This window comes from Geotrypetes seraphini, chromosome 3 (genome assembly GCF_902459505.1).
Source record: "Geotrypetes seraphini chromosome 3, aGeoSer1.1, whole genome shotgun sequence".
Lineage (NCBI taxonomy): Eukaryota > Metazoa > Chordata > Amphibia > Gymnophiona > Dermophiidae > Geotrypetes > Geotrypetes seraphini.
The window spans coordinates 374,642,584-374,667,527 of NC_047086.1; the positions used below are offsets into that span (position 1 = coordinate 374,642,584).

Here is a 24,944-nt window from a genome sequence, read left to right on the forward strand (position 1 = left end):
GCTCCTCGATGAAATGGCGTTGTCTCAGTCTAGGCGTGTCTCTGATGACAACAGTGGGGGAGTTGGGTTACTAAATCCTGTGTTAAGGAGAGGAGGAGATAGTGGATGCTATGGATGGGCAGACTGGTTGGGCCATTTGGCCTTTATCTGCCATTATGTTGCTTTGTTGGGGGGGAGGGGCACGAGACTCTTATTTCCTCCTGGCTCTGCAGAGGGGGATCTCCAAGAAGGAGTTTCTTCAGGAACGACTAGTCAAGGGACGGTAGGCATGGAGGCCTCTTTGTCTCGGGGAGGGGGGGGGGAGGTGGGGTATGGAGGCATTTCACCCCTTTTCCATGGAATTTGTGCTGCTTCTTCATCGAGCTTTTCTGATGAAGCAGTCCAATCCTTCCATGGCGTTCTTGCCATTGCAGTCCACTAAAGGGGACATAGTAGTGAAAAAGTGGAGGCTGGAGAAGGATTTCAACTGCTGACTGAATTTTCCTTCCCCTACCCTCTCAGAGTGTGCTGGTTCATAGAAACATAGAAAAAAGCAGCAGAAAAGGGCTATAGCCCACCAAGTCTGCCCATTCCAAGTATCCCCTCCCCTGAATTTACTCCCTTAAAGATCCCACGTGAGTATCCCATTTTCTCTTAAAATCCGTCACGCTGCTGGCCTTTATCACCTGGAGTGGGAGTCTGTTCCAATGATCCACTACTCTTTCGGTAAAGAAGTACTTCCTGGAGTCGCCATGAAACTTCCCTCCCCTGATTTTCAGCGGATGCCCTCTGGTGGTCAAGGGTCCCATGAGCCAGATGATATCATCTTCTGACTCGATGTGTCCCGTGATGTACTTATATGTTTCAATCATATCTCCCCGTTCTCTTCTTTCCTCAAGTGAGTACAGCCGCAATTTTTTTAATCTTTCTTCATACGTGAGATCCTTGAGCCCCAAGACCATCCTGGTGGCCGTTCGCTGAACCGACTTGATCCTCAGCACGTCCTTTCGGTAGTGTGGTCTCCAAAACTGAACACAGTACTCCAAGTGAGACCTTACCATGGCTCTGTACAACGGCATCATAACTTCAGGTCTCCTGCTGACGAAACCTCTGCGGATACACCCCATCATTTGTCTTGCCCTGGAGGAAGCCTTCTCCACTTGATTGGCAACCTTCATGTCCTCACTAATGATCACCCCTAGGTCGCATTCCGCCGTGGTCCTAACCAAGGTCTCACCATTTAGTACATAAGTTCTACGCGGGTTTCTCTTACCCAGGTGCATTATCTTGCATTTTTTAGCATTGAAGCCTAGCTGCCAAGTAGTTGACCATTGTTCCAGCAACAGTAGGTCGTGTGTCATATTATCAGGTAATAAGCTTTTGCCTACTATGTTGCAAAGTTTGGCGTCGTCGGCGAACAGTGATACCCTTCCTCTAAGTCCTTGCGTCATATCTCTTATGAATAAGTTAAATAGAATCGGCCCCAGGACCGAGCCCTGCGGCACTCCACTGATCACGTCAGATACTTCGGATGGGGTACCGTTCATCACCACCTTCTGAAGTCTACCGCTCAGCCAATCCCCAACGACAGTCGACCACCAGTCGATGGCACGGATAGCAGGATGCCCCGACGAAGAAGCCAAGGAATACTACTCCTACACAAGAGAAGACGACCTCACGGCAAATAAGGGAGAAAAAGCAGGGAGGGACAATTCAGACACAGGAGGGGACGACCACACAGCAAACAAGGGTGATAACACAGGAGCAGTAAAGGATACCGTAATTGAAACTACAGGGACGGCCAAGAGTAGAAGGTCCAAAAAGGTAACACGAAGGGAACTTAGATGTATGTATACGAATGCTAGAAGTCTAGGTAACAAAATGGGGGAACTAGAGACAATAGCAAGACATGACATATTGGATATCATTGGCATAACAGAAACATGGTGGAATGAAGAAAACAAATGGGACACAGTACTACAGGGATACAAGCTGTATAGAAGAGATCGAGTAGGGCAGAAAGGTGGAGGTATTGCTCTATATGTTAAGGAGGGAATAGATTCTGTTGAAATGGTTACAACAGAAATGAAAGAGAAGCTTGAATCACTCTGGATCAAGATTCCTGGTCAATATGGCGCAGATACGAAAATTGGCCTTTACTATCGTCCCCCAGGACAGGCGGAGGAAACTGACTCAGAAATGATGGAGGAAATCAAACAAGAATGCAAGACAGGCAATATAATTATATTGGGAGACTTCAATTTCCCAGGGATAGACTGGAAACTAGCAACCTCCAACTGCGGCAAGGAGGCCAAGTTCCTGGAGGTGCTAGGGGATTGCTTCCTGGAACAAATGGTAAAAGAGCCGACAAGAGGCAACGCCACTTTGGACTTGGTCCTAAATGGCCTCACGGGACCGATAACAGAAGTGGAAGTCATGGTTCCACTGGGAACGAGTGATCACAATGTAATCAACTTTAAACTTGACATCGGGAAAGGGAAACATGCCAAAACCTTAACCACCACCTTGAACTTTAAAAAGGGTAAATACGATCGCATGAGAGCCATGGTAGAAAAACGACTCGAAAAGAAGGTGGACAAACTTGAAACGGTAGATCAGGCATGGTCCCTACTGAAAAATACTATCACAGAAGCACAAGATCTCTACATTCCGAGGATTTCCAAAGATCGGAGATCAAAGAGCAAAAGAGAACCGGCATGGCTTACCAAACAGGTGAAGGAAGCCATAAAAGAAAAGAAGGACTCTTTCAAAAAATGGAAATACATAAAGACAACCGAAGCCTGGAACAAACATAAAGATGATCAGAAGAAATGTCACAAAGGCGGTGAGGGATGCAAAACAGGAATATGAGGAAAAAATAGCCCAGGAGGCCAAAAACTTCAAGCCCTTCTTTAGATACGTGAAAGGGAAAAAACCTGCAAAAGAGGCAGTGGGACCCTTGGACGACCAGGGAAGAAAAGGGTACATCAAGGAAGATAAACAAATCGCAGACAAACTAAATTCCTTCTTTGCGTCCGTCTTTACGAAGGAGGACACCTCAACAATACCTGAAGCGGAGAAAGTGTTTGCAGGAGAAATAGAAGACAGCCTCACCACAGTTGAAGTGGACTTAGACCAGATATACTATCAGATCGACAAACTTAAAAGTGTCAAATCCCCTGGACCGGATGGAATTCACCCGAGAGTCTTAAAGGAATTGAAGGTTGAAATCGGAGAGTTATTGCAAAAACTTGCAAACCTGACAATCGGAACTGGACAGATACCAGACGACTGGAGGATAGCGAACGTCACCCCAATTTTCAAAAAAGGATCGAGAGGGGAACCGGGCAACTATAGACCTGTGAGTCTTACGTCTGTCCCCGGCAAGATGGTTGAAGCACTGATCAAGGATAGCATGGTCCGGCACTTGGACGCACACGACTTGATGAAACCCAGTCAACATGGATTCAGGAAAGGGAAATCATGTTTGACGAATTTACTCCAATTTTTTGAGACCGTGAACGAGCAAATTGATAGTGGGAAGCCGGTGGACATAATATACTTGGACTTCCAGAAAGCGTTCGACAAAGTTCCACACGAAAGACTTCTCAGGAAACTACAAAGCCATGGCATAGAGGGGGATATACAAAGATGGATAGGCAAATGGCTGGAAAACCGAAAGCAGAGAGTGGGCATAAATGGGAAGTTCTCCGACTGGGAGAAAGTGACTAGTGGTGTACCCCAGGGCTCGGTACTTGGGCCGATCCTTTTTAATATTTATATCAATGACCTGGAGGAAGGAACATCCAGTGAGATCATCAAGTTTGCAGACGATACAAAACTATGCCGGGCGATCAGATCGCAGGAGGATAGAGAGAAACTCCAGAGCGACTTGTGTCGGTTAGAAACATGGGCGGAGAAATGGCAGATGAAGTTCAATGTGAAGAAATGCAAGGTAATGCATTTAGGCAATAAGAATAAGGAATACGAGTATACAATGTCAGGTGCAACTCTGGGGAAGAGTGAACAAGAAAAGGACCTGGGTGTACTGATAGATAGGACCCTGAAGCCGTCGGCACAATGCGCGGCAGCGGCAAAGAAGGCAAATAGAATGTTGGGCATGATAAAGAAAGGAATCTCGAGTAGATCGGAGAAAGTTATAATGCCGCTTTATAGGGCAATGGTCAGACCACACTTGGAATACTGCGTCCAACATTGGTCTCCCTACCTAAAGAAGGATATAAAACTGCTGGAGAGGGTGCAGAGACGAGCAACAAAACTGGTGAAGGGTATGGAGAAACTGGAATACGAGGACAGACTTATAACACTAGGATTGTTCTCCCTTGAGAAAAGGAGACTACGTGGGGATATGATCGAGACCTTCAAAATACTGAAAGGAATTGACAAAATAGAGCAGAGAAGATTATTTTCATTGTCCAATTTGACACGGACTAGAGGACATGTAATGAAGCTAAGGGGGGACAGGTTCAGGACTAATGTCAGGAAGTTCTGCTTCACTCAGAGAGTGGTTGACACCTGGAATGCCCTCCCAGATGAGATTTTTGCGGAATCGACCGTCCTAGGCTTCAAGAGCAAACTAGATGCATATCTCCTTAAGAGAGGCATATAAGGATATGGTGGACTATAAATTACGACAGGTGTACACCTGGCAGGGCCTCCGCGTGTGCGGATCGCCGGACTTGATGGACCGAAGGTCTGATCCGGAGATGGCAGTTCTTATGTTCTTATGTTCCATGTAGTTAGAGTGTCTCCTAATCCTATCGATTTCAGCTTGTTCAGTAATCTTCGAAGAGGGACGGTATCAAATGCTTTACTGAAGTCCAAATATACCACGTCCAGTGACTCTCCGGCGTCCAGTTGTCTAGTAACCCAGTCAAAAAAGCTAATCAGATTAGATTGGCAGGATCTGCCCTGGGTGAACCCGTGTTGGTGTGGATCACGCAGTTTTTGTTCGTCTAGGATTGTGTCAAGATTCTGTTTGATCAGTGTTTCCATGAGTTTACACACTATAGACGTGAGACTCACTGGTCTGTAGTTTGCTGTCTCTGTCCTGCAGCCCTTTTTGTGGAGTGGGATTACGTTGGCGGTTTTCCAGTCCAAGGGGACCCTTCCTGTGCTTAGGGAAAGATTGAAAAGAACAGATAATGGTTCTGCCAGGACTTCCCTTAACTCCCTGAGCATTCTGGGGTGTAGGTTATCCAGTCCCATGGCTTTGTTTACCTTGAGTCTTGATAGTTCGTCATAGACGCTACTGGGCGTAAATTCGAAATCTTGAAACGGGTCTTTCTGGTTATCTCCCGTCTGCAGCTGTGGACCAGCTCCCGGCGCTTCGCGGGTGAACACTGAACAGAAGTATTTGTTTAGTAGTTCTGCCTTCTCAGAATCTGATTCCGCAAAGTTACCGTCCGATTGCTTCAGGCGTACTATCCCATCTTTGTTTCTTTTCCTGTCACTAATATAGCTGAAGAAAGATTTATCCCCTTTCTTAATTTTCCGTGCTAGCTCTTCCTCCATTCGGAGTTTGGCTTCTCTGACTGCTGTTTTGACAGCTTTAGATCTGTCTAGATAGTCCTCTTTCGCCCCATCTCTGCCTAAATGTTTGTAGGTGATAAATGCGTCTTTTTTCTGTTTAACTAGGTCTGAAATTTCTTTACTGAATCATTGGGGTCTTTTGTTTCTCCTGCGTTTACTTACTGTCTTTATGTATTGGTCTGTTGCTTCGTGTAGGATGGACTTCAGAGACGACCACATATCCTCCACATTGTCAGATATTGCTTGTTTATGTAGCTCCTGATGGACAAAATCTCCCATGCGGTTGAAGTCTGTGCCTCTAAAGTTGAGAACCCTTGTTGCTGTGTTTGTCTTAGGGAAACCTTTCTTGAGGTTGAGCCATACCATATTATGGTCGCTGGAGGCCAGTGTGTCTCCTACTGAGACTTCCGTGACGCTATCTCCGTTGGTGAGAACTAGGTCTAGTAACGCCTGGTCCCTGGTGGGCTCCAATACCAATTGCTTGAGACGTGCACCCTTTATGGAGGTTAATATTCTTTTGCTGCTACCCATAGTCGCGGAGAGTGTGTTCCAATCTGCATCTGGCATGTTGAAGTCTCCTAACATTACTGTGTCCCCGCGCAGTGTGATGTTTTCTATGTCCTCGATTAATTCCATGTCTTTGTCCTCCTGTTGCCTGGGAGGTCTATATATCACCCCAAGGTATAGGCATTTTTCATTCCCTCTGGCCAGGTTCACCCAGAGGGATTCCCCGGTGTATCTAACATCTGTGATTCTGGTGGTTTTGATGCTTTCCTTAGTGTATAGCGCTACTCCTCCTCCCAATTTACCCTCTCGGTCGCAACGAAGTAGGTTGTACCCTGGTATAACCATATCCCACCCATGCGATTCCGTGAACCAGGTTTCGGATATCGCTATCACGTCAAGATCGGCGTTTGTTATCTCAGTCTCTAATGCTAGAATTTTATTGCCCAAGCTGTGTGCATTAACATACATAGCCCTCCATATCTGTGAAGAGATACCTTTACGAGCTAGTGTGGCTCCTAAATTATCAGTGATATTTCTCCCTGAATTATTGTGGATATCATTGGTACTTACCTTAGACTTGGTAGTGTGAGTGCGACTTGCCTCCTCAGGGTGGTTTCTTACTGCTCTAGGATATAAGTATGTACCCTCCCCCAACTTACCTAGTTTAAAGCCCTATGGAGTAGGCAGGCCAATCGATGTCCAAATACGTTTCTACCTCTTCTGGTTAGGTGGAGTCCGTCTGGTCCTTGTAGTCCCTGGAGCGTCTCGCCGTGGTTTAGGAATCCAAAGTTCATTTCTATGCACCATTCTCGGAGCCATTCGTTAGTCCGTTGAATACGCTCTTCTCTAGCTCTGCCTTTGTTTCTTACTGGAAGAATTGATTAAAAGACCACCTGTGCTCCTATCTGCTTCAACTTCTTTCCCAGCGCTCCAAAATCTCTGGGGATGTTCTCTGTGGCATTCCTAGCAGTGTCGTTTGTGCCTACATGGATGAGAAACATGGGAAAATGATCATTAGGTTTTAGAATTTTGTCTAGGCTAGTGATAATATCCTGGCTCCTGGCTCCAGGGAGACAGCAGACCTCTCTTGACTGAAAATTAGGCCTGCAAATTGGTCCCTCGGTGCCCCTTAGCATGGAGTCACCAATGACTACCACTCTTCGTTCCTTCTGAGGGGGCCGGTCTGCGTGCTCTGGATTTGACGTTGTGAGCTGGGTATCCTCATGAGTCCCTTCTGCTATTTCCTCGGTGGTTCCATCCTGTAAGATCTGAAATCTATTTCTGAGAGTTAGCTGTGGTATTGATGAACGGCTATCCTGTTGAAGAGAAAAAGAAGAAGAAGAAGAAGAGAGTGAGAATGAGGTGGGTTTACTTCGCTTGCCCGTAGAGGATGTTACTAGTTGCCAGGGGCCAGCATTTCCAATCATCTCCTTTACTCCAATCGTTGTGTTTAGTGCTGTAGGTTTGGGCGTGTCGAGGGTGGACCTGTCGTGTGTTCTCTCTGTGATGTGTGACAGTTCCAGGATGGCGTCGTCGATGAAGGCCTCGTCATCCCTGATGCTCCTCAGGCGCTTTACCTCCTCCCTGAGGCTCAGTAGTTCCTGCAAGATATCCTCGCCTAAGTTTCCTAGCTCCTCTGTCTGCGTAGAGACTGTAGTGCACTTTGGGAGGGGGGGGAAGGTCTCGGTCTGCACTGAGACCTCTGCCCTCTGATCCATGTCGCCCTCTGCCTTTTGTGTACAGACCTTGACCATCCCCTGGGTCCCTCCGGATGCTGGAGTGTTGATCTTGATAGTAGCTTTGGTACTCTGTGTCCTCCCTGCCATTTCCAAGTTAGAGGGATTTATTTCTGTAAAGAGAAAGGTTTAGATGTCAGAGAGTATGCAAGTTAGAGAGATTTATTTCTGTATAGAGAAAGGTTCGCTCACAGAATCTGCGGTTTCTGACCCCATAGTGCAGCTGGAGCTCCCAGCTATAGGAAACCTTCTTGCTAATGGAATGGATGACCCTGCAGCTATTAGGGTCTTTGCAGAGAGGAATTACCATTCTTCATTGTCAGTGGCCTAGGGTTCCTCAATATTTCCACTCTGGAGTTACACTCCTGCCTTGACGAATCCTAAGATGGCAGTATGAGGTGTCCTCCCAGATCTTTCCCAGTTCATGAGGCCATTTAGGAGTTGTTCTCTGCACAGTGGACATTGCGAGATGCCAACGGGGCTATGGCCCCGTTGGACAAGATTAAGTGGTCAAAGGTGGACCTTGATAGTGGCAGTGACAAATAAGAACCCTATTCCTATGGAAGGTGGGGTAACCCTGTAGGACACTCAGAATCATAGACTAGAAGAGCCTCTCAAGTTTTCCTTTGAGGGGATGGTACTGTGTCTTCAGGCAGCTATTTGCAGCTCCTATGTTGCCTTGGCCTGTCTGTCCTGGGTCCAACAGTCAACAAATGCCATGGCGGAGCCAGACGCTTTCAGTTTCTCGGCTCCCCTCTATAGAGTCTGGCTTGGCCTACTTGGCTGACCCTCTCTATATTTTGGTCAAAGCGTCTGCTAAGCAAATGGTGGTGGCCATTACAGGTTGTTGGATCTTGTGGTTGTGACATTGGGCGGCAAATTCCACCTCTGTGTTTGATTAAGCTTCCCTTTAAGGAGATACCTTCTTTTTAGAGAAGACCTGGTTGGTAAAATTAGGCAGAGAACTTGAAGATTAAAACTCAGTCCCTCATTGAAGATCGTCCTAGAGGGACAGGGAAGCAGGTGCACAGCAGACCATGCCTATGAGATTTGAAGAGATACCATCTGTGATGATCTTGCCAATTTTAGAGATCCCATTTCTCGCAGAAGCAGTCTTTTTGTTCGGACAAATGAGGTCCCTCTTAGACCAGCCACTCCGCTGCAGTCTCCAGAGCAGCTCAATGATGGGCTGCTGGCCTATTCTCCAGACAGTCTTGTAGGGGGGTCATCTTTTTCTTTTTATGGGGAATGGGTCAAGGTGACATCAGACCAGTGTGTCCTAGATATTGTCATAGATGTCTACAAGTTAGAGCTAGCCTCTCTGGTCATCAATTCCTTTTTGATTTCCCCTTGTCACACGCAACAAAAAAGGGAGGCAGTGCTGGTGACTCTGAGAGAGTTAACAGCACTTGAGATCCCTTGTCCCGATCCCTTGGGACCACTGGGTCCTGGGCAAATATTCCATTTATTTTGTCATCCCCCCAAAAGGGGGGCTCCTTCCTGTTGGTATTGGATCTCAAGGGGGTCAATTGGTTCCTGTCTGTTAAAAGATTTCACATGGAAACAGTGTGCTCCATTTAAGAGAATTTGCTTTTAAATAAGTTTTATTGAATACTTTTTTTAGTTATATGATTTGCTTTTTTATTTTTGACGTCGGTTCTCCCCAAAGAGTAACCAGTCCTACCTTTGGAATTGAGTCTTTTGTTCCCTGCTGTCCCAAAGGCAGAGAAAGCAGGGAAACTTGGTAAAACTACTTTGGAGACTCCTTACGAATGCCACTATTTTGAAGTCTTTGATGACCTCCTAGCCTTACTCATCATACTTCAAGGTACCTAATTAAGGTCTTGATACTGTTTTAATCCTCTTTGAGATACACTGAGTGAGCCAGTGGAAGAGATGGTTACTTGTTCCCATTTTGGAGCAGCATGGTTTTGATGCTCCCAGATGAGCTATCAATGAAGAGACCACTGTTTCAGGTTACAGGCGATTCCAATTGCTTCAAACAGACTGGTCACATTGTAGCAGAAACATAGCCCATCTTGACGGATGAAGAAGGTGGAAAAAACTTGGTGACACTTCCTCTGATCTGTGACTTGCACACTTTCATCCAACAAGTTCCACTGCTTGAACCTAGACATCAAAAGCTCAGCATTGCACTTGGTGAGACCAAGATCTCTGATTGAGTCATTGAGGCTTCTTTTGGTTTGGATAGTATGGGTTTCTCTAACATCTACAACATCTCCCTGGCTTGCTGCTCTCTTCTGAAGACAGCTTCTCTCTCTCTCTCTCTCTCTCTCTCGGGTAGAGAATATGGGGAGCTCAGGGCAATGTGGCACTTGGATGATGGATGAAAGAATGTCTGGATATGTGATTGCAGATGCATGCTTGCAAGGTTGATGTTTGGAAGGGTCTACCATGCAGAAGTAGCAGTTGCTTGAGTGGTCAGTGGGTTCCCACCAAATTCTTGGGACAACAAACTTCATGGCTTTCTTTTCCCCTCTGTACCATCCTGTAGAAGAACAAAATGAAATTGTGGTAATGAAAACAATAAATTTATTTCATCTATGACTAATCTGTATGAGATTCTCACAACATATTTCATACAGTATTTTAAAATAACAATGAAAATTTAAAAAGTTTAATATTTGTAAAATTTAAACGTTCAAAGAAATTTTATAGTAGAAACTTCTGCCATCCTAATAAGAAACAAAATTGTCTTACCTTCCTGAGTTTTTGTGCAGTGCTCACAAGTGAAGTGAGGTGCCCAAGGATTGTATTGATCCCCAACAGGCATGCTAAAATATACCTTGTAAAGCCCATCCTGAGTCCCTCAAAATCACTGATTACATAAAACGTTTTTAAAATTTGCTATTTTTGCTTAATAGAGCAAATTTCTTAGTATTATAGCTATAACTTGTATGTTTTCACACTAAGCAATAATGCATTGATAAAGACAGTTTATGTCAAGTCTGTTTTATTGAAAAAGAGCAATAAATCAGTACAGAAACAACACTAGTGTCTCCATTATGCTTATTATGACAAATGGAGTTGGATTCTTTAGAACCCCATTAATACAGTATTACCACAGTCATTAAATAATTACATACATTACAGATTTCTATTCCTCCATTATATTTTGGCCTGGATTCTGTAAAGTATGTCCAGATTGTAGGCAGCTGTAGGCGTCCTACAGCTGTCTAATCAGCCAATCGGGAGGCATGTTTTCTAAAAAAAAAATGCTCCCCAGACAGGCCGCCTACATTATGGGAGCCTAGGGAGGCCTGCCTAAGCTCGCCTAAGGCTAGGCGGTAGCCTTAGGTGAACCTACGTGGCCCTACGCGTCTCCCTAGTAGAGCGGGAAACGCTTATCATGTAGGACAGCAAAATGCTGGCCTACATGGTAAGTAGACGCAGCCGCTATACTTAATTCGATTAGTTCAGCGGTTGCGGCTATGGCCACCAGTCTCCCCTCCCCCTGACGATCATCGGCAAGAGGGTGTCCAACCCCTCCTGCCAGACCCCTCAATGGCCCCCCCCCGACGATCTCCGGCAGGAGAGTGCCCAACCCCTCCTGCTGGACCTCCCCAATGGTCCCCTTGAAGATCGCCGGCAGGAGGGTGCCCAGCCCCTCCTGCCAGAACCTCCCAATGGCTCCCCTGAAGATTGCTGGCAGGAGGGTGCTCAACCCCTCCTACCGGACCCCCCCATGGTCCCCCCAAAGATCGCCAGCAGGAGCGTGCCCAATCCCTCCTGCCGGACCCCTCCCCAATGAAACATCCCACCCTGGAACCCCCCTCGGGCTTGGCTGGATGGGTCCTCGCACCGTCTGACCAGCAGGCCCGCCTCTGTCCAAATGAGGCGGGCCCCCCTCCCCTGTCCAACCCACTGGATCCTAGGGCCTGATTGGCCCAGGCGCCTAAGGCCCCTCCTATGGCTGGTAAGCCCAAGGGGGGGTTCTTGGGTGGGGTGTTTCATTGAGGAGGGGTTGAGCACCCTCCTACCGGTGATCTTCGGGGGGGCTATTGGGGAGGGTCTGGCAGAAGGGGTTTGGCACCCTCTTGCCGGCGATCATCAGGGTGGCGGAGTGGGGGGGGAAGGAGACTGGCGGTCGTAGGTGCGACTGCTATACTAATTGCAGCAGGGAGATTCCTTGCCGCGATTAAGTATAGCAGCCCCATCTAAAGTAACCTGGTTCTGTACCCGGCGTCTGTAACATGGACGTCAGTTACAGAGTCGGGTTTAGTTTGGGCGGGTGTAGGCCCGATTCTGTATAGGATGCCCATCCCGGGCGTCCTATACAGAATCCGGGCCAAAATGCAAAAAATAAAATAAAATCTAGCAGTATTTTATTAAATGAACCTTCAATATCTGCACTTTATTGTGGAAAATAACAGAAACCTAACGTACTTCGCTAATAGCTAAACACGTAGACTTTAGTGGAATCATCTACCAATGGCATTCCAAACACTCCAGCATTCAATGTCTTCTTGAGACAGGATAAAGTGCTGTTCAGCTTCTTGCAACAAGCCCTCACACTGCACTGAGTTGAACAGCATCACAGACTTTATCCTGACTATCTCAGGATGACATTGAATACTTGAGTCATTGAGTGTTTGGAATGCCATTGATAGATGACTTATGCAGATGAGGACAGAGCTTTTGCAGGGATGGGATAGGGACAAAACTCGGGGATGGGATGGGACGGGGATGGGGATAGATGCTGTGGGATGGGGACAAAGTTATCTATCTAAAACAATGCAGATAAGTTACCACTTAGGCAGTTGAAACTGAACTGAACTAGCAGGCTTAAGATCTCTATAGTTATAGTGTACTACTATTTATTTTGATGGAAAGTTCTTGAAGTTACTCTAAGGGGCCCTTTTACTAATGCCTATGGCCAAAATTAGTGCAGCTGGCACCTACTTCTGATTTTGGCCTATGGCAATTCAGAAATTACCACATGTCAAACAAGCATGGCTTGTAGGTGTGTCTGCTGAGACAGTTTTCCACCCATATGCGCTGCAGTAACCGTGTCTGAAAAGCCCTTACTGCCTTCCTTTTTTAAGAGGGTAAAGGTTCCTTTGCTAATCTGGCAGTAAGAAACTTCACACACCTTTACTGCAGCGCGCCAGTGCATTGGGGTACATATACCCATAACACACCATTTCCTCTGTCCATCTCCGCCCACAGCCGCGTTAAGCCTTACTGCCTGAATTGTCACATGGTAATTTTTTTTACTGCTGTGGCAAGTGCAGTATGCCTGCAATATTGTTTGCTGCTCAGCAATACCCTACCGTGCCTTAGTAAAAGGGCCCCCTAAGTGATTACAAACTGGATAGGTTCTGGAATGTTTTGCAATAAAGGTAAATTTCATACTATCAATATCCTAGTCACAAAAGCAAAATTTGAGGGGAATGATAGCCATTTTCTATACTTTTATAGCATAGGCAATTAAGAAAGAACACTTATTACCCAGGACCAAAAAAAAAAAAATTGTTATGTGGAGTGGCATTGAAAAGAATGTCTAAGTCCATTTTGGGCCTAAGGCACTAGTTGTCCAAAGTTGGCAGCATCCAAAGTCCATTCTTGAAAAATACGTCAAAAATAATTTTTTTTTTTTTCAAGAATCGTCTGTTTCTGCATCCAGCCATTTAATTGTCCAGACCGCTAAGTTGTCTATCTTTATACCCCATTCTCGTCCAAAAATTGTCCAAGTCCAAAACGCCTAGAAAAAGACCTTTTAGATGTGGGAGAGGTTAGCAATGTGATGGACTGGCCTCCCAGACATGGCAAAAGAGTAGTGGGGCACCTTACAGGGCACTGCTGTAAACTTCAGAAAAAGGGTGCTACATAAACATCTCACCATAACTCCCTTATAGGTCATGGTGAGCCCCCCAAAAAACACTCCCAAACCTATTATACCCACCTGTCTACCACCCTAATAGCCCTTATGGCTACAGGTGGCACCTATATGACAGTACAGTAGGGTTTTGGTGGGTGCACATTTTCACCATGAATGCAGTGGTTAGAGTGGCTTATGGGCCTGTGTCCACCTCTCTATGGTTCACTAGCCCACCCCCCAGACTACTTAAGCCACCTCTGTGCTGCTCTACTAGGTTTTCCTATGTCAGGTTCTGGAGGCAGTTGGGGGTCAGTGATCATTAGGGAGTATGTGTGGGTCTGTATTTTATCCCTGCAGTGGTTATCTGGTCACTTTGGATAACTTCTGGGCACTTATGCCTGTTTTTAGATTGGCTAAGTCACAACGTATAAGTTCCGTCTAAGCAGTCTCGTTAAACTTTTGATTATCGCTTCAGGTTGGTCCACATCCCGCCCTAACCACTCCTTCAAAAAAGCCCTTTTTCACTCTGGGCGCACAGTGGCACTGAAAAGGCCTAAAGCTGCTTTTAGATACGTCTAAAACATGTTTTGATTATCGGCACTTGTATGACCTGTCTTTTTAATCATCCAAGTGCCGATTTAGGCAGGTTTTTGGATGTATTTTCATTTCAATTATGAACCTAATAGTGTTTTCATTGTTCAGATCTTATATCTTACAAAAGTAGAGTTAGATCTTTTTTCTGCAGGTTAAAAAAAAAAAAAAAAAAGCATGTAAATATGCTGTGAAACTGTTCACTTTTAATACAAGTTAAGAGGTCAAGGCTTAACATTCTTTTTTAGGTTTAATTGTGTCTGTTTTAGGGATTCTCTTGCTTTATCTTGTATTATCATGTATAAAGCATTTTAACTGGCTTTTCTTACTTTCCATAGTGTTTTAAAATTATTGTACTTAATAAGTCTTGATCTCAGTAAATGCATGTCATCAACATTTGATTATTTAGAGTGTAGTCCAAATATACTTTTGATATTCTACTTCCAAAGTGCATAAAAAGTGCTTCCTAATCAGCATTCATTACTTGTATTAACTCCCCTTTTCTACTAATATTCCAACAGACAAAACTGATGAAGCTACTTCAGAGGTTACCGTGTAGTTTTGTTAGGAGACTGCATCGGGAACGTTATAAGAAGAAAACTTGGCTGACCCCAGTTCCTGATAGTCATAAACTTACTGATCAGGATATTACAGACTTTGTAAAAAGCATTATTCAGCCTGTTCTTTTGGCCATGTTCAGCAAAACTGGTAGTCTGGAGGCAGCCCAAGCCCTGCAGAATCTTGCACTGATGCGTCCTGAAATGGTAATTCCACCTGTACTTGAAAAGTAAGTTACAAAAATACCAACCATACAAAGTAACTATTTTCCCCAAAGTATTATTTTTAATAGGTTTTCATGTGGCACCAAAGCTTAAATGTATCTTATATTGCTTTATCTAGTGCAATGTGTCTAGTAGTCCTGAACGCTAGGGTTATGCATCTGAACTTGCAAGTTGCTTGCAGAATGCTGTCAATCAGGTTTCATGTTTATTTAATATTTGATAATATCGCTTATAATACTTCTAAGCGATGTACATTATAAAAACAAGGATACCATATTACAGGTTAAAAACATAAGCTAAATCAAAAAAACACTAACATGATACAAGAAGGACAAGGTAGAACTACAATAATTATAGGAAAAATACAAATAAGGAAATACAAATAGGATAGCAAAGGAAATAACTGGAGACCTCCTGTAATTTTGAAGGCGTAATTATATTTATTTTAAAGAATGAAGAGCTAAGAGTACAGATTTAGACAATCATCTTTGAACTCTGCCTCCTTCCCAGGAAGCTATTTCTGCCCCCTCAAGTTTTTTTCTGCAAGCAAGTTGCTCAGAAATGTTTCTTCTCTGCAGTTTTATTATTTTCCAGTATTTTTTAGTGATCAGTTGGAGGCTCGGTGCCCAGAGGTTCCCACATTGGGACCTCTGCCTGAGAGAAGATGCTGTGGAAGTCTGCTGCTAAAAGGATCAGCCCTCAGAGACACCTAAGTAGCCAGCCTGCTTTTGTATTTTATTTATTTATTTATTTTTTAGCTCAGGGGCTGTCCCCTGTATAGCTGGTCACATCCATGATTTATCAGGAGCTTGAACACATGTTGTTTGGCTCCATCCCGGCTTGGCTGGGCTTAATAGTAGGCTGGCTATGTGGTCCTCTCCCCCTTCGCGGCATGAGATTCTCTGGGGGTTAAAACTCAGTCTGACATCTCCAGGCTGCCTGGACTATTGCGTTCAATTCTGGTCTCCTTATCTCAAGAAAGATATAACGGCACTAGAAAAGGTTACAAAAAGAGTGATCAAGATGATAAAGGGGATGTAACTCCTCTCATATGAGGAAAGACTGAAAAGGTTAGGGCTCTTCAGCTTGGAAAAGAAACGGCTGAGGGGAGATATGATTGAAGTGTACAAAATCCTGAGTGGAGCAGAACGAGTACAAGTGGATTGATTTTTCACTCCGTCAAAAATTACAAAGACTAGGGGACACTCGAAGTTACAGGGAAATATTTTTTTCATGTATGTAGAGAATAGTTAAGTTCTGGAACGCATTTCCAGAGGTTGAGGTAAGAGCAGATAGCATAGCTGGTTTTAAGAAGAATTTGAACAATTTCCTGGAGGAAAAGTCCATAGTCTGTTATTGAGAAAGATTTGGACAAACCACTGCTTTCCCTGGATCAGTAGCATGGAATGTTGCTACTCTTTGGGATTTAGCCAGGTACTAGTGACCTGGATTGACCACCATGAGACTGGGCTGCTGGGCTTGATGGACCATTGGTCTGACCCAGTAAGACTATTCTTATGTTCAAGCTGTACTCCTAAGCTGAAGAAGACAGGCACATGGCACAGTGCCTCATGTAGAAAGCTTATTTGATCTGCTGAGGGTCTTCAGTGTCCACAAGAAGCGGAAGTGACCCTGGACCAGCGAAAGGCCCCACAGTGCACCGGTTGTTCAAAGCCTCTGTGCTGTCAGGCATTATTTGTACCTTGCTGTGAGAATTGAAACTGGAAGTTCCTCCAGCCTCCTTGTTGCAGTGCTCAGTTTTGTAGACCTTTTTGTAGATTCCCCGGCTATTGGCCGGAGAGTGCCCATGGAGTCTAGACAATGGTGCAAAGGCTAATGGTCCTTCATGCCATAAAGACTGTCCCAGACAAAGAATCGAGCTTGGGCAGATACTTCATATACTTCATTGTGCAAGAGAAAGGCCCAGAGAAAGGCTCAGATGTCTGGATACCAATTTTGGACCTCAAGTTGGTCAATGCTGTGCTGAAATGCCTCATTTCTGCATGGAGAGCTTTTGGACAGTCATAACGGCAGTGGCGCTGGAGTAATTTCATGCCTCCCTCAATTTGATGGAAGCCCATCTCTACATTCCCATTTTTCTGGCCCACAAGAGGTACTTGTAGTTTCATGTGATGGAGCAGCATTTCCAGTTCTCTGCGCTCCTTTTTAACCTTTACCAAGGTCATGGTGGTGGCAGCAGCACAGCTCTGCAAGTGCACCCTTAATCAGATCCCTGTCCAGGAAAGGAGAGTGGGCAGTTTTGAGAGTGGGCCAACTCCTCCAGGACCCGGCATGAATGGTTAACTTCAAGAAGAGAGAACTAGAATTGACTCGGCTCCTGGAGTACCTGGGAGGTTTGTTCAACAAGGCCTCGGGCCAGGTTTTTCTTCCAGAGCCATGCAAACTGAAGCTCTGGAAGCAGATTTCAGACCTGCTACAGAGTCTCAAAGCATGACATTATCTGCAGGTCATGGGGTCAAAGGTGGCAGCCATAGAGGTGGTCCCTTGGGCAAGAGTGCACATGAAACCTCTCCAAGACACAAGACACTCTCCTCTGTCACTGGTTTCCTCAGATGGAATCACTTCCGTACCACTTTTGTGGTTACTGGAAGCGTGGAACAGCCTATGGTAGTGGCTGCAGAAAGCTTTCCTTCTCAAAGGGCATGCCTCTCTGCATTTCCTCCTGGGAGATACTAACGACCAATGTCAGACTTTACGGTTGGGGAGGTCATTGCAACGGACACCCAGTTCAGGGTCATTGGTGACTGACTCAGCAGAAGTGGTCCATGAATTGCCTAGAGCTGCAGGCACTAGAGAAGGCTCTAGAAGGCAAGGCAGTCAGGGTCTTCTCAGTCAATGTGGCAGCAGTGACCTATGTCAACTATGTCACCAGAAGTGCCCCTTTATGCCTAGAAGCTCCATTCCTCTTTTGGTGGGCAGAAGTTCATTTGCAGGCTCTCTTGGCCGCACAGATAGCAGGAGTGGAAAATATGAAGGCCAGCTTTCTTAGTCAGCAGACTCTTGACCTAGGAGAATGGTCACTGTCCCCCCAGGCATTCCACTCCATTGTTCAGTCGTAGGGGCATCCACAGATGGATCGGATGGCCTTAGCAGTAAACACAAAGGTGGCTTGCTTTTATAGCTGAAGATATGAGCCGGAAGTACGGAGATGGACATGTTAGTCCAGTGGTTCCCAACCCTGTCCTGGAGGACCACCAGGCCAATTGGGTTTTCAGGATAGCCCTAATGAATATGTATGAAGCAGATTTACATGCCTGTCACTTCCATTATATGCAAATCTCTCATGCATATCCATTAGGGCTAGCCTGAAAACCCGATTGGCCTGGTGGTCCTCCAGGACAGGGTTGGGAAACACTGCATTAGTCCATCCATGGCCGGAGAAGGGGGGTCTTGTACATGTTTCCCCCGTGGCCCATGCTAGGTTGCGTCATTCGCAGGATTGCAAGTCATCTGGGTTTGGTAGTCCTAGTGGCACCCAATTGGCCCCACAGACAATCGGATTTAATATTTTATCTTATCATAATGTCTCATCATAAAAAGCCTCAACAAACAGATGCGTCTTGAGCAATTTATTAAATTGCTCAGTACTCTTAGATAAATGCCCTGACAAGCAAAGGTTACTGGGATGTGGTCATTGCAATGCTGCTTAGAGCTAAGAAGCCATTAATTGTTGTAGCCTATGCTAAAGCCTGGAGGTCCTTTCAGCACTGGGGTGCTGTGGAAGATGTAGAACCTTTTTGAGCTTAGATTTCAATAGTCTTGGACTTTTTGTAAGAGGGACTTCAGAAAGGTCTGTCAGTTGGATCGCTGAAAGTGCAGATTGTAGTACTTTCCTGTTTCCAAGCTCAAGGGGAAAGAGGTTCTCTGGCTCTTCACCCAAATGTCGCTGGTTCATTATAGGGGCTCTTTGATTGTGCCCTCTGGTGCGTCTCCCATTCCCATCCTGATATCTTTAACACTGTATTGCAAGATCTCAGTAGAATGCTGTATGAGCCCTTAAAGGAGGCTTTCCTTCTGGATCTTAAGGTCAAGATGGTATTTCTGGTGGCAATTATGTTGGTGAGATGAGTTACAAGCTTAGTATTGTAGGAAGCCATTTCTTAAGATTACGGAAGCAGGGATTTCCTGATGCATGGTTCCGTCCTTCTTACTGAAAGTAGTTTCTGCCTTTCAGGTCAGTCAGGAAGTCTATTTGCCTACTTTTCACCCTACAGAGTCTTAAGAAAAAGGATAAAGTGTTTCATTTGCTGAGTGCTTCTCTGGTACTTTGAAGTTATCAATGAGTTTCGCATATCGGTTCATCTTTTTTTTCTGGCCAGTCATGCTAAGAATAGGAGGCTGGTGTCTAAGGCCTCAATTTCCAGATGGATTAATATGGCCATTACCTCCGCATATGTGGGCTGTGGTAAGCAGCTGCCGATTGCATTGAAAACACACTCCACCAGAGGAGTTGCAACCTCATGGATGGAGACCTGGGCTTTTTCACCTGAGGAAGTCTGTAGAGCAGCTACATAGTCTACGCTTCATACCTTTACCAGGTTCTATAAAGTAGACATGGAATCCAGGAAAGACACTGCTTTTGAATCCTCCTTTCTGAAGGCAGGCTCAGTGGGCCTGCCTTAGACTCATGGGACTGCTTTAGAACATCCCTAGCATTCAGGACTACTAGGCATATTGCACGAGAAAGAAAGATTAGAAGCATAGAAACATGATGGTAGATAAAGGCCAAATGGCACATCTAGTCTGCCCATCCACAGTAACCATTATCTCTCTCTCTGAGAGATCCCACATGCCTATCCCAGACCCTTTTGAATTCAGACACATTCTCTGTCTCCACCACCTCTTCTTGGAGACTGTTCTATGCATCTACCACCCTTTCTGTAAAAAAGTATTTTCTTAGATTACTCCAGAGCCTAAAACCTCTTAACTTTATCCTTTGCCCTCTCATTGCAGTTTCCTTTTAAATGAAAGAGACTAGACTCAATGCGCATTTACATTACGTAGGTATTTAAACTTCTCTATCATATCTCCCCTCTCTCGCCTTTCCTCCTTACCTCAATAATCTTTCTTATAGATTTGTCTAGTAGTCCTGAAGCCCTATCCTGTAAGTGGGCTTTGCCTGCCTTCTGCCTTAAGATCAGTCTGGATTTGGAGGCTTCGCTGTCTTTCCGATGAGCTGAAAAAAAATAAACACACAAGAAAGTAAAACCTAGTCTTTGTCTGTGCTTGATAACAGGACATGCAAGTAGCTATGAGCTCTATATAATATTAGTGCTGGTTGCACATAGTTTTGGTATCTGTTTTGATCAGTTACTTGAATGCTATAATTTTAGTTGATATGTTTGTTACAGAGTATAACAGAATTGTAATATTGGGAATTTTCCCCCATTTCCCTCCTTCCAGTTATGTCTGTCATTGCAGTGCTACTTGATTGCTTTTGTACAAACTGAGGGAGCAGGAGCAGCTTCTTGGGAAGGAGGTAGAGTTCAAAGATGATTGACAGTATTCTGCAAACAACTTGCGGGTTCTGATACATAACCCTAGCGTTCAGGACTGTTAGACACATCTACAAAGAAGATGATTATCAAGATAAGAACCTAATCGTTCTTTATTAGAACAGTTCACAGTGCCACCATTTAGGCTAAATAATAGTGATACATTATCCTTTCTGAAGTAGTGTATGCAATTAATTTTATTACTTTAACAAAAATGCTGAAAGTAATGTACAAATATGAATCACATAATCAGAATACAATTGAAACGTATCATTGCACTCTATACTGGTCTGACTGCAAAGGGTCTTCACCAGCTCAAATTGATTCAGAATGCTGCAGCAAGAATAATAGAAGGTTGTAAACTATGTGACCACATCAAACCAGTTTTGCAAAAACTTCACTAGCTAGCTACCTGTACAGTACAGGGTGAAATTTAAAACTCTGTGTCTGATCTTCAAGGAAATGGTCCAGAGTACTTGAAGAACAGGATCTCCCTCTATACACCTCCAAGGTCATTAAGGTCCTCCCAGGGAGTATCCCTATCCTTACTCTCCCCAAAGGATGTCACGATGTGATACCCACCAGCGAGCTTTTTACAGCTTCTATACTCTTGAATGCGCACTCTGAAAGATTTACCTTAACACAATACTATCTCTACTTCAGGAAGCAGTTAAAATCTTGACTCTTCAACCAGACCTTTAATGGAAGAAATAGCTAACTTGCTAATCACACACACACAAAAGGAGTTGACACCAGCTATGTGTACAGTAGTAGGACATGTTTATCCACTCCTACCGTAGCTAAGAATTTTCAAGCACCATTCTGACCTCATGTGCAACTTCTTTAAATTAGTCCCGTTATCTTTTTACTCCTGTTGCTCTGTTAATATCTATTTATATGCTCCATTTTTGCTTATACCCTAGGCTTTCTATTAAAATTTTTTATTTTGTTGACATTATAATGTAGCATACTATGGCATACTTTGAATTATTATTTGAATATTTTTAGTGCTGTCTGTTGCTTATGTTTGACTTATTATTGCTGTACACTGCTTTAAGTGAATCCCTTCAAAAAGGCAGTAAATAAATCCAAATAAATAGCATAGTCCTTATTAACTTACTTGGTGACCAGTACAATGCAATACGTACATGTGCAGTGACTAAGTAATTGGCCATAGCAGGGTTGCAGGTTTTCAGCATCCCTAGCACTCTTAACTTACATTTCCTGCTTTGACAGTACTTCTGTCCATTTACTTCATAGTGACCTGCAAGCCCTCTCTCCCTGAACTTGAAGTCTGCTGCAGGTCCATGCCCTTTTCTTCATGCCTTTTCACTAGTATTTAAAAGCAAGTTACATTCAGTTATAATAGGTATTTCTCTGTCCCCAAAGGCTCATTATCTTTTTGTACTTGAAGCATTAAAGGGTTGTGTCTTGCCCAGATTTAAAAGATGTATTGATAGCATTTGGACCATGGCTTCCCAGGTTCTCAGCCCTGTGCTCTATTAGGTGACTCTTCTACTTCAACCAGGAGTTGCTTGAAAAAGACCCTCATAAAAGATACTTTAGAAAATTTAGGAGTTACAGGTTAGAAGGCAGTGTCCTTTTGAACACTGAAAACTCCCTAAAAGTCAAGATACAGAATCTACATGATCCATTATCTACATGAACTGTGCTGTTCAACATGTCCATAAAAAATCTTGAGATATGAATGATTAATGAAATATAACATTTTCTGATGACACTAAATTTAAAGTTATTAAAATGTCTCCAAACCTAAAGAAAATATAGAATAAAGAACTAACTAACTGCTAGACTGTGGATTGCCTTAAATCCCTTTCATTAGACATTGTCTGACAGTTCCCTTCTTTTTTGAGCCCTGCCTCTGAGACCCAGCAGGGTACACATAGGGCCCCTGCTAGCACTTTAATCCTTTCAGTTGCATTTACAAAACATTATTTGTGTTATATTTGTATCAAATGTCTTTAGTCTAATTTATTAAAGGTTTTCAACTAATTTGTATATGAGAATATTTTGAAGTAAACAGATGCAGTACAATTGATGTTAAATGTTGCAATATGTCAAAACGTGGTGAGTGGTAATATTGTACAAGATTGGTAGAAAAAAGTATTTAAATATTAATTACTTGGATAGATGAAGCAGAGTAGGTGAAGGAGATACCAAGTCCACCAAATCTGAGGTGTCGTATATGCTCAAATATAAGTCTATTCGAATATAAGTCGAGACACACATTTCCCCCCCAAAAGGAGGAAAAATGATTTACTTGAATATAAGTCGGGCGGCTTAATATTTAAGTGCCCTGCCCTGTCAGGCTCTGCACCCGGCCCGCTCCTTGCCAGGCTCTGCACAGAGCCCCCCTCCTTGCCAGGCACTGCACCCAGCCCCCTTCCCTCCCTCCCCTGTTAGGCATTGCACCCAGCCCTCTTCCCTCCCTCCCTGTCAGGCACTGCACCCAGCCCTCTTCCTTCCTTCCCTTTCAGGCTCTGTACCCAGCCCCCTTCCTGCCAGGCACTGCATCCAGCCCTTCCCTCCCTCCTTCCCTGTCGAGCTCTGCACCCAGCCCCATTCCTTCCTTCCCCCCCCTGTCAGGCTCTGCACCCAGCTCCCCTCCATTTCCTGTCAGGCTCTGCACCCTGTCCCTCTTCTCATACCTCCCCTGCCAATCCTTGGTGGTCCAGAGGTGCAGTAGGCAGGAGCAAGCTTTCCGTGCTCCTGGCTCACTGCTAACCCAGTCGGTGGTGGCTGCCGTGTGATCGGGTTTCTTTAGCCGCTGAGTGGCACCGAGCAGGAGCGTGCTTTGGCGCTCCAGCTCGGCGCTGAGCAGCTTCTTAACTGGCTCCTGCGGATTTGTGGTAGCCAGTCAGGAAGCCGCTGAGCAGGAGCGCCAAAGCACGCGCCTGCTCATTGCTGTTCAGTGGCTGAAGAAACCTGATCTCGCGGCAGCCACCACCAACCAGGGTAGCAATGAGGCGAGAGAGCGGAATGCTCTCTCCTGCCTGCTGCACCTCTGGACCACCAAGGATCGGCAGAGGAGGTACGAGTTCAGGGTAGGGAGGGAGGACAGAGTGTAGAGCCTGGCGGCAGCCTACAATAATTCAGGAAGGGGGCGCTGGCCCGAATATAAACAAGGACTCCCATTTTTGGGCCCCAAAATCCCAGTTTATATTTGAGTATATACGCTAGAAGGGAGCAAAGTAGATATAGGGGATAAAACTGAAGATAATAAAGCAGGTGTCACAGAGAACAATAAATGTGAAATCATCATCATCACATTAGTGATTTATATTCCGCCTTAACCTTACAGTTCTTTAGATGTGAAACAAGGAAGTCAGTCTTTTAATTGTCAGATGTTGAATGAGAGCAACAGTTCCAAGGTAACAGGCATTTGGAGATGCAAATCTCCCATAAGAGCCATAGAAACAGATGTTGCTTCTGAGCAACAATGCCAAATAAAGGGTTAAATAAAAGTGCAGATGTGTGATCCAAGTGATAATATTTGGAAAATTAGGGATGTAGATGATTAGTTTGGATAGGTGCAATAAAACAGTAATGAGATAACCTAAGAGTGCAGGAGACAAACTGTCTGAGTTCAAAAAGGCATGGAACAGGCACTTGGGATCTCTTAGGGAGAGATGGAGAATAGTGGATGCTTTGGATGGGCAGGCTGGATGACCATTGGTCTTTATCTGCCATAGTATTTGTATATTTCTTTTTTTAAATATTATGTTTATTGAAGAAGCAATGCAAAGAGAACAGTCCACCAGAGAATAAGAAGAACAGAATATCACAACAACATCTGCGGCTTGAAATACAGACAGCATCAATATCTAACATTAACAAGCTATCCAAAAACAAAGTAACAGTAGCAACAAAAAGCAGGAAAAACCCACAACCGTTAGGCCAGAGGGACCCCAGCGGAGATCCCCCAGCTCAAATCCCCTTGCAAGCTCTAGTTTTTATTTTTGAAGAGGGAAAAAAGAAAAAAAACAACCCTCCCGACCGCCCCCCCCATACTCCCCCTACTCCCAGGACTCTGACCTAGTCCAAAACTGTGCGCCAACAATCCAAATAGAGCTCCTGCCGATGACTCCCCATGCCCTTCCTATGCAAACGCTCCCAGGTTGCCATTTGGGACAAAGAAGATCGCCATTGATGTACAGTGGGCCGCGTATCACACATCCAGTGCTGCAGGATAACCTTCTTAGTGAGCCTGAAGGCCACCAGCATAAAGTGTCAGTAAGGTTCCTCAAGTCCAGCTGCATTTAAGAGGCTCTTGACCCCCAGCAACAAAGTTCTGTAGGACCACTACAAGGCCTGGCCAATAATATTCTCCACTGTGTGGATTACCTCCATCCATAAATCCCCAAAAAAGGGGCATTCCAAGAAGTGGTGCACCATCATGCCCAGGGAAACCGTGCAA

At 44.7% G+C, this 24,944-nt stretch overlaps 1 protein-coding gene across 3 annotated transcripts in view; it reads left to right on the forward strand.

The window, feature by feature from the left end:
- PSME4 (proteasome activator subunit 4) overlaps positions 1-24,944 on the forward strand; it is a 418,332-nt gene that overhangs the window by 144,069 nt on the left and 249,319 nt on the right. For all 3 annotated transcript variants that reach the window (XM_033936116.1, XM_033936117.1, XM_033936118.1), the window contains one exon: positions 14,730-14,995. In XM_033936116.1, coding sequence (XP_033792007.1) covers positions 14,730-14,995 — 266 coding nt within the window. The remainder of the gene's footprint in view (positions 1-14,729; positions 14,996-24,944) is intronic.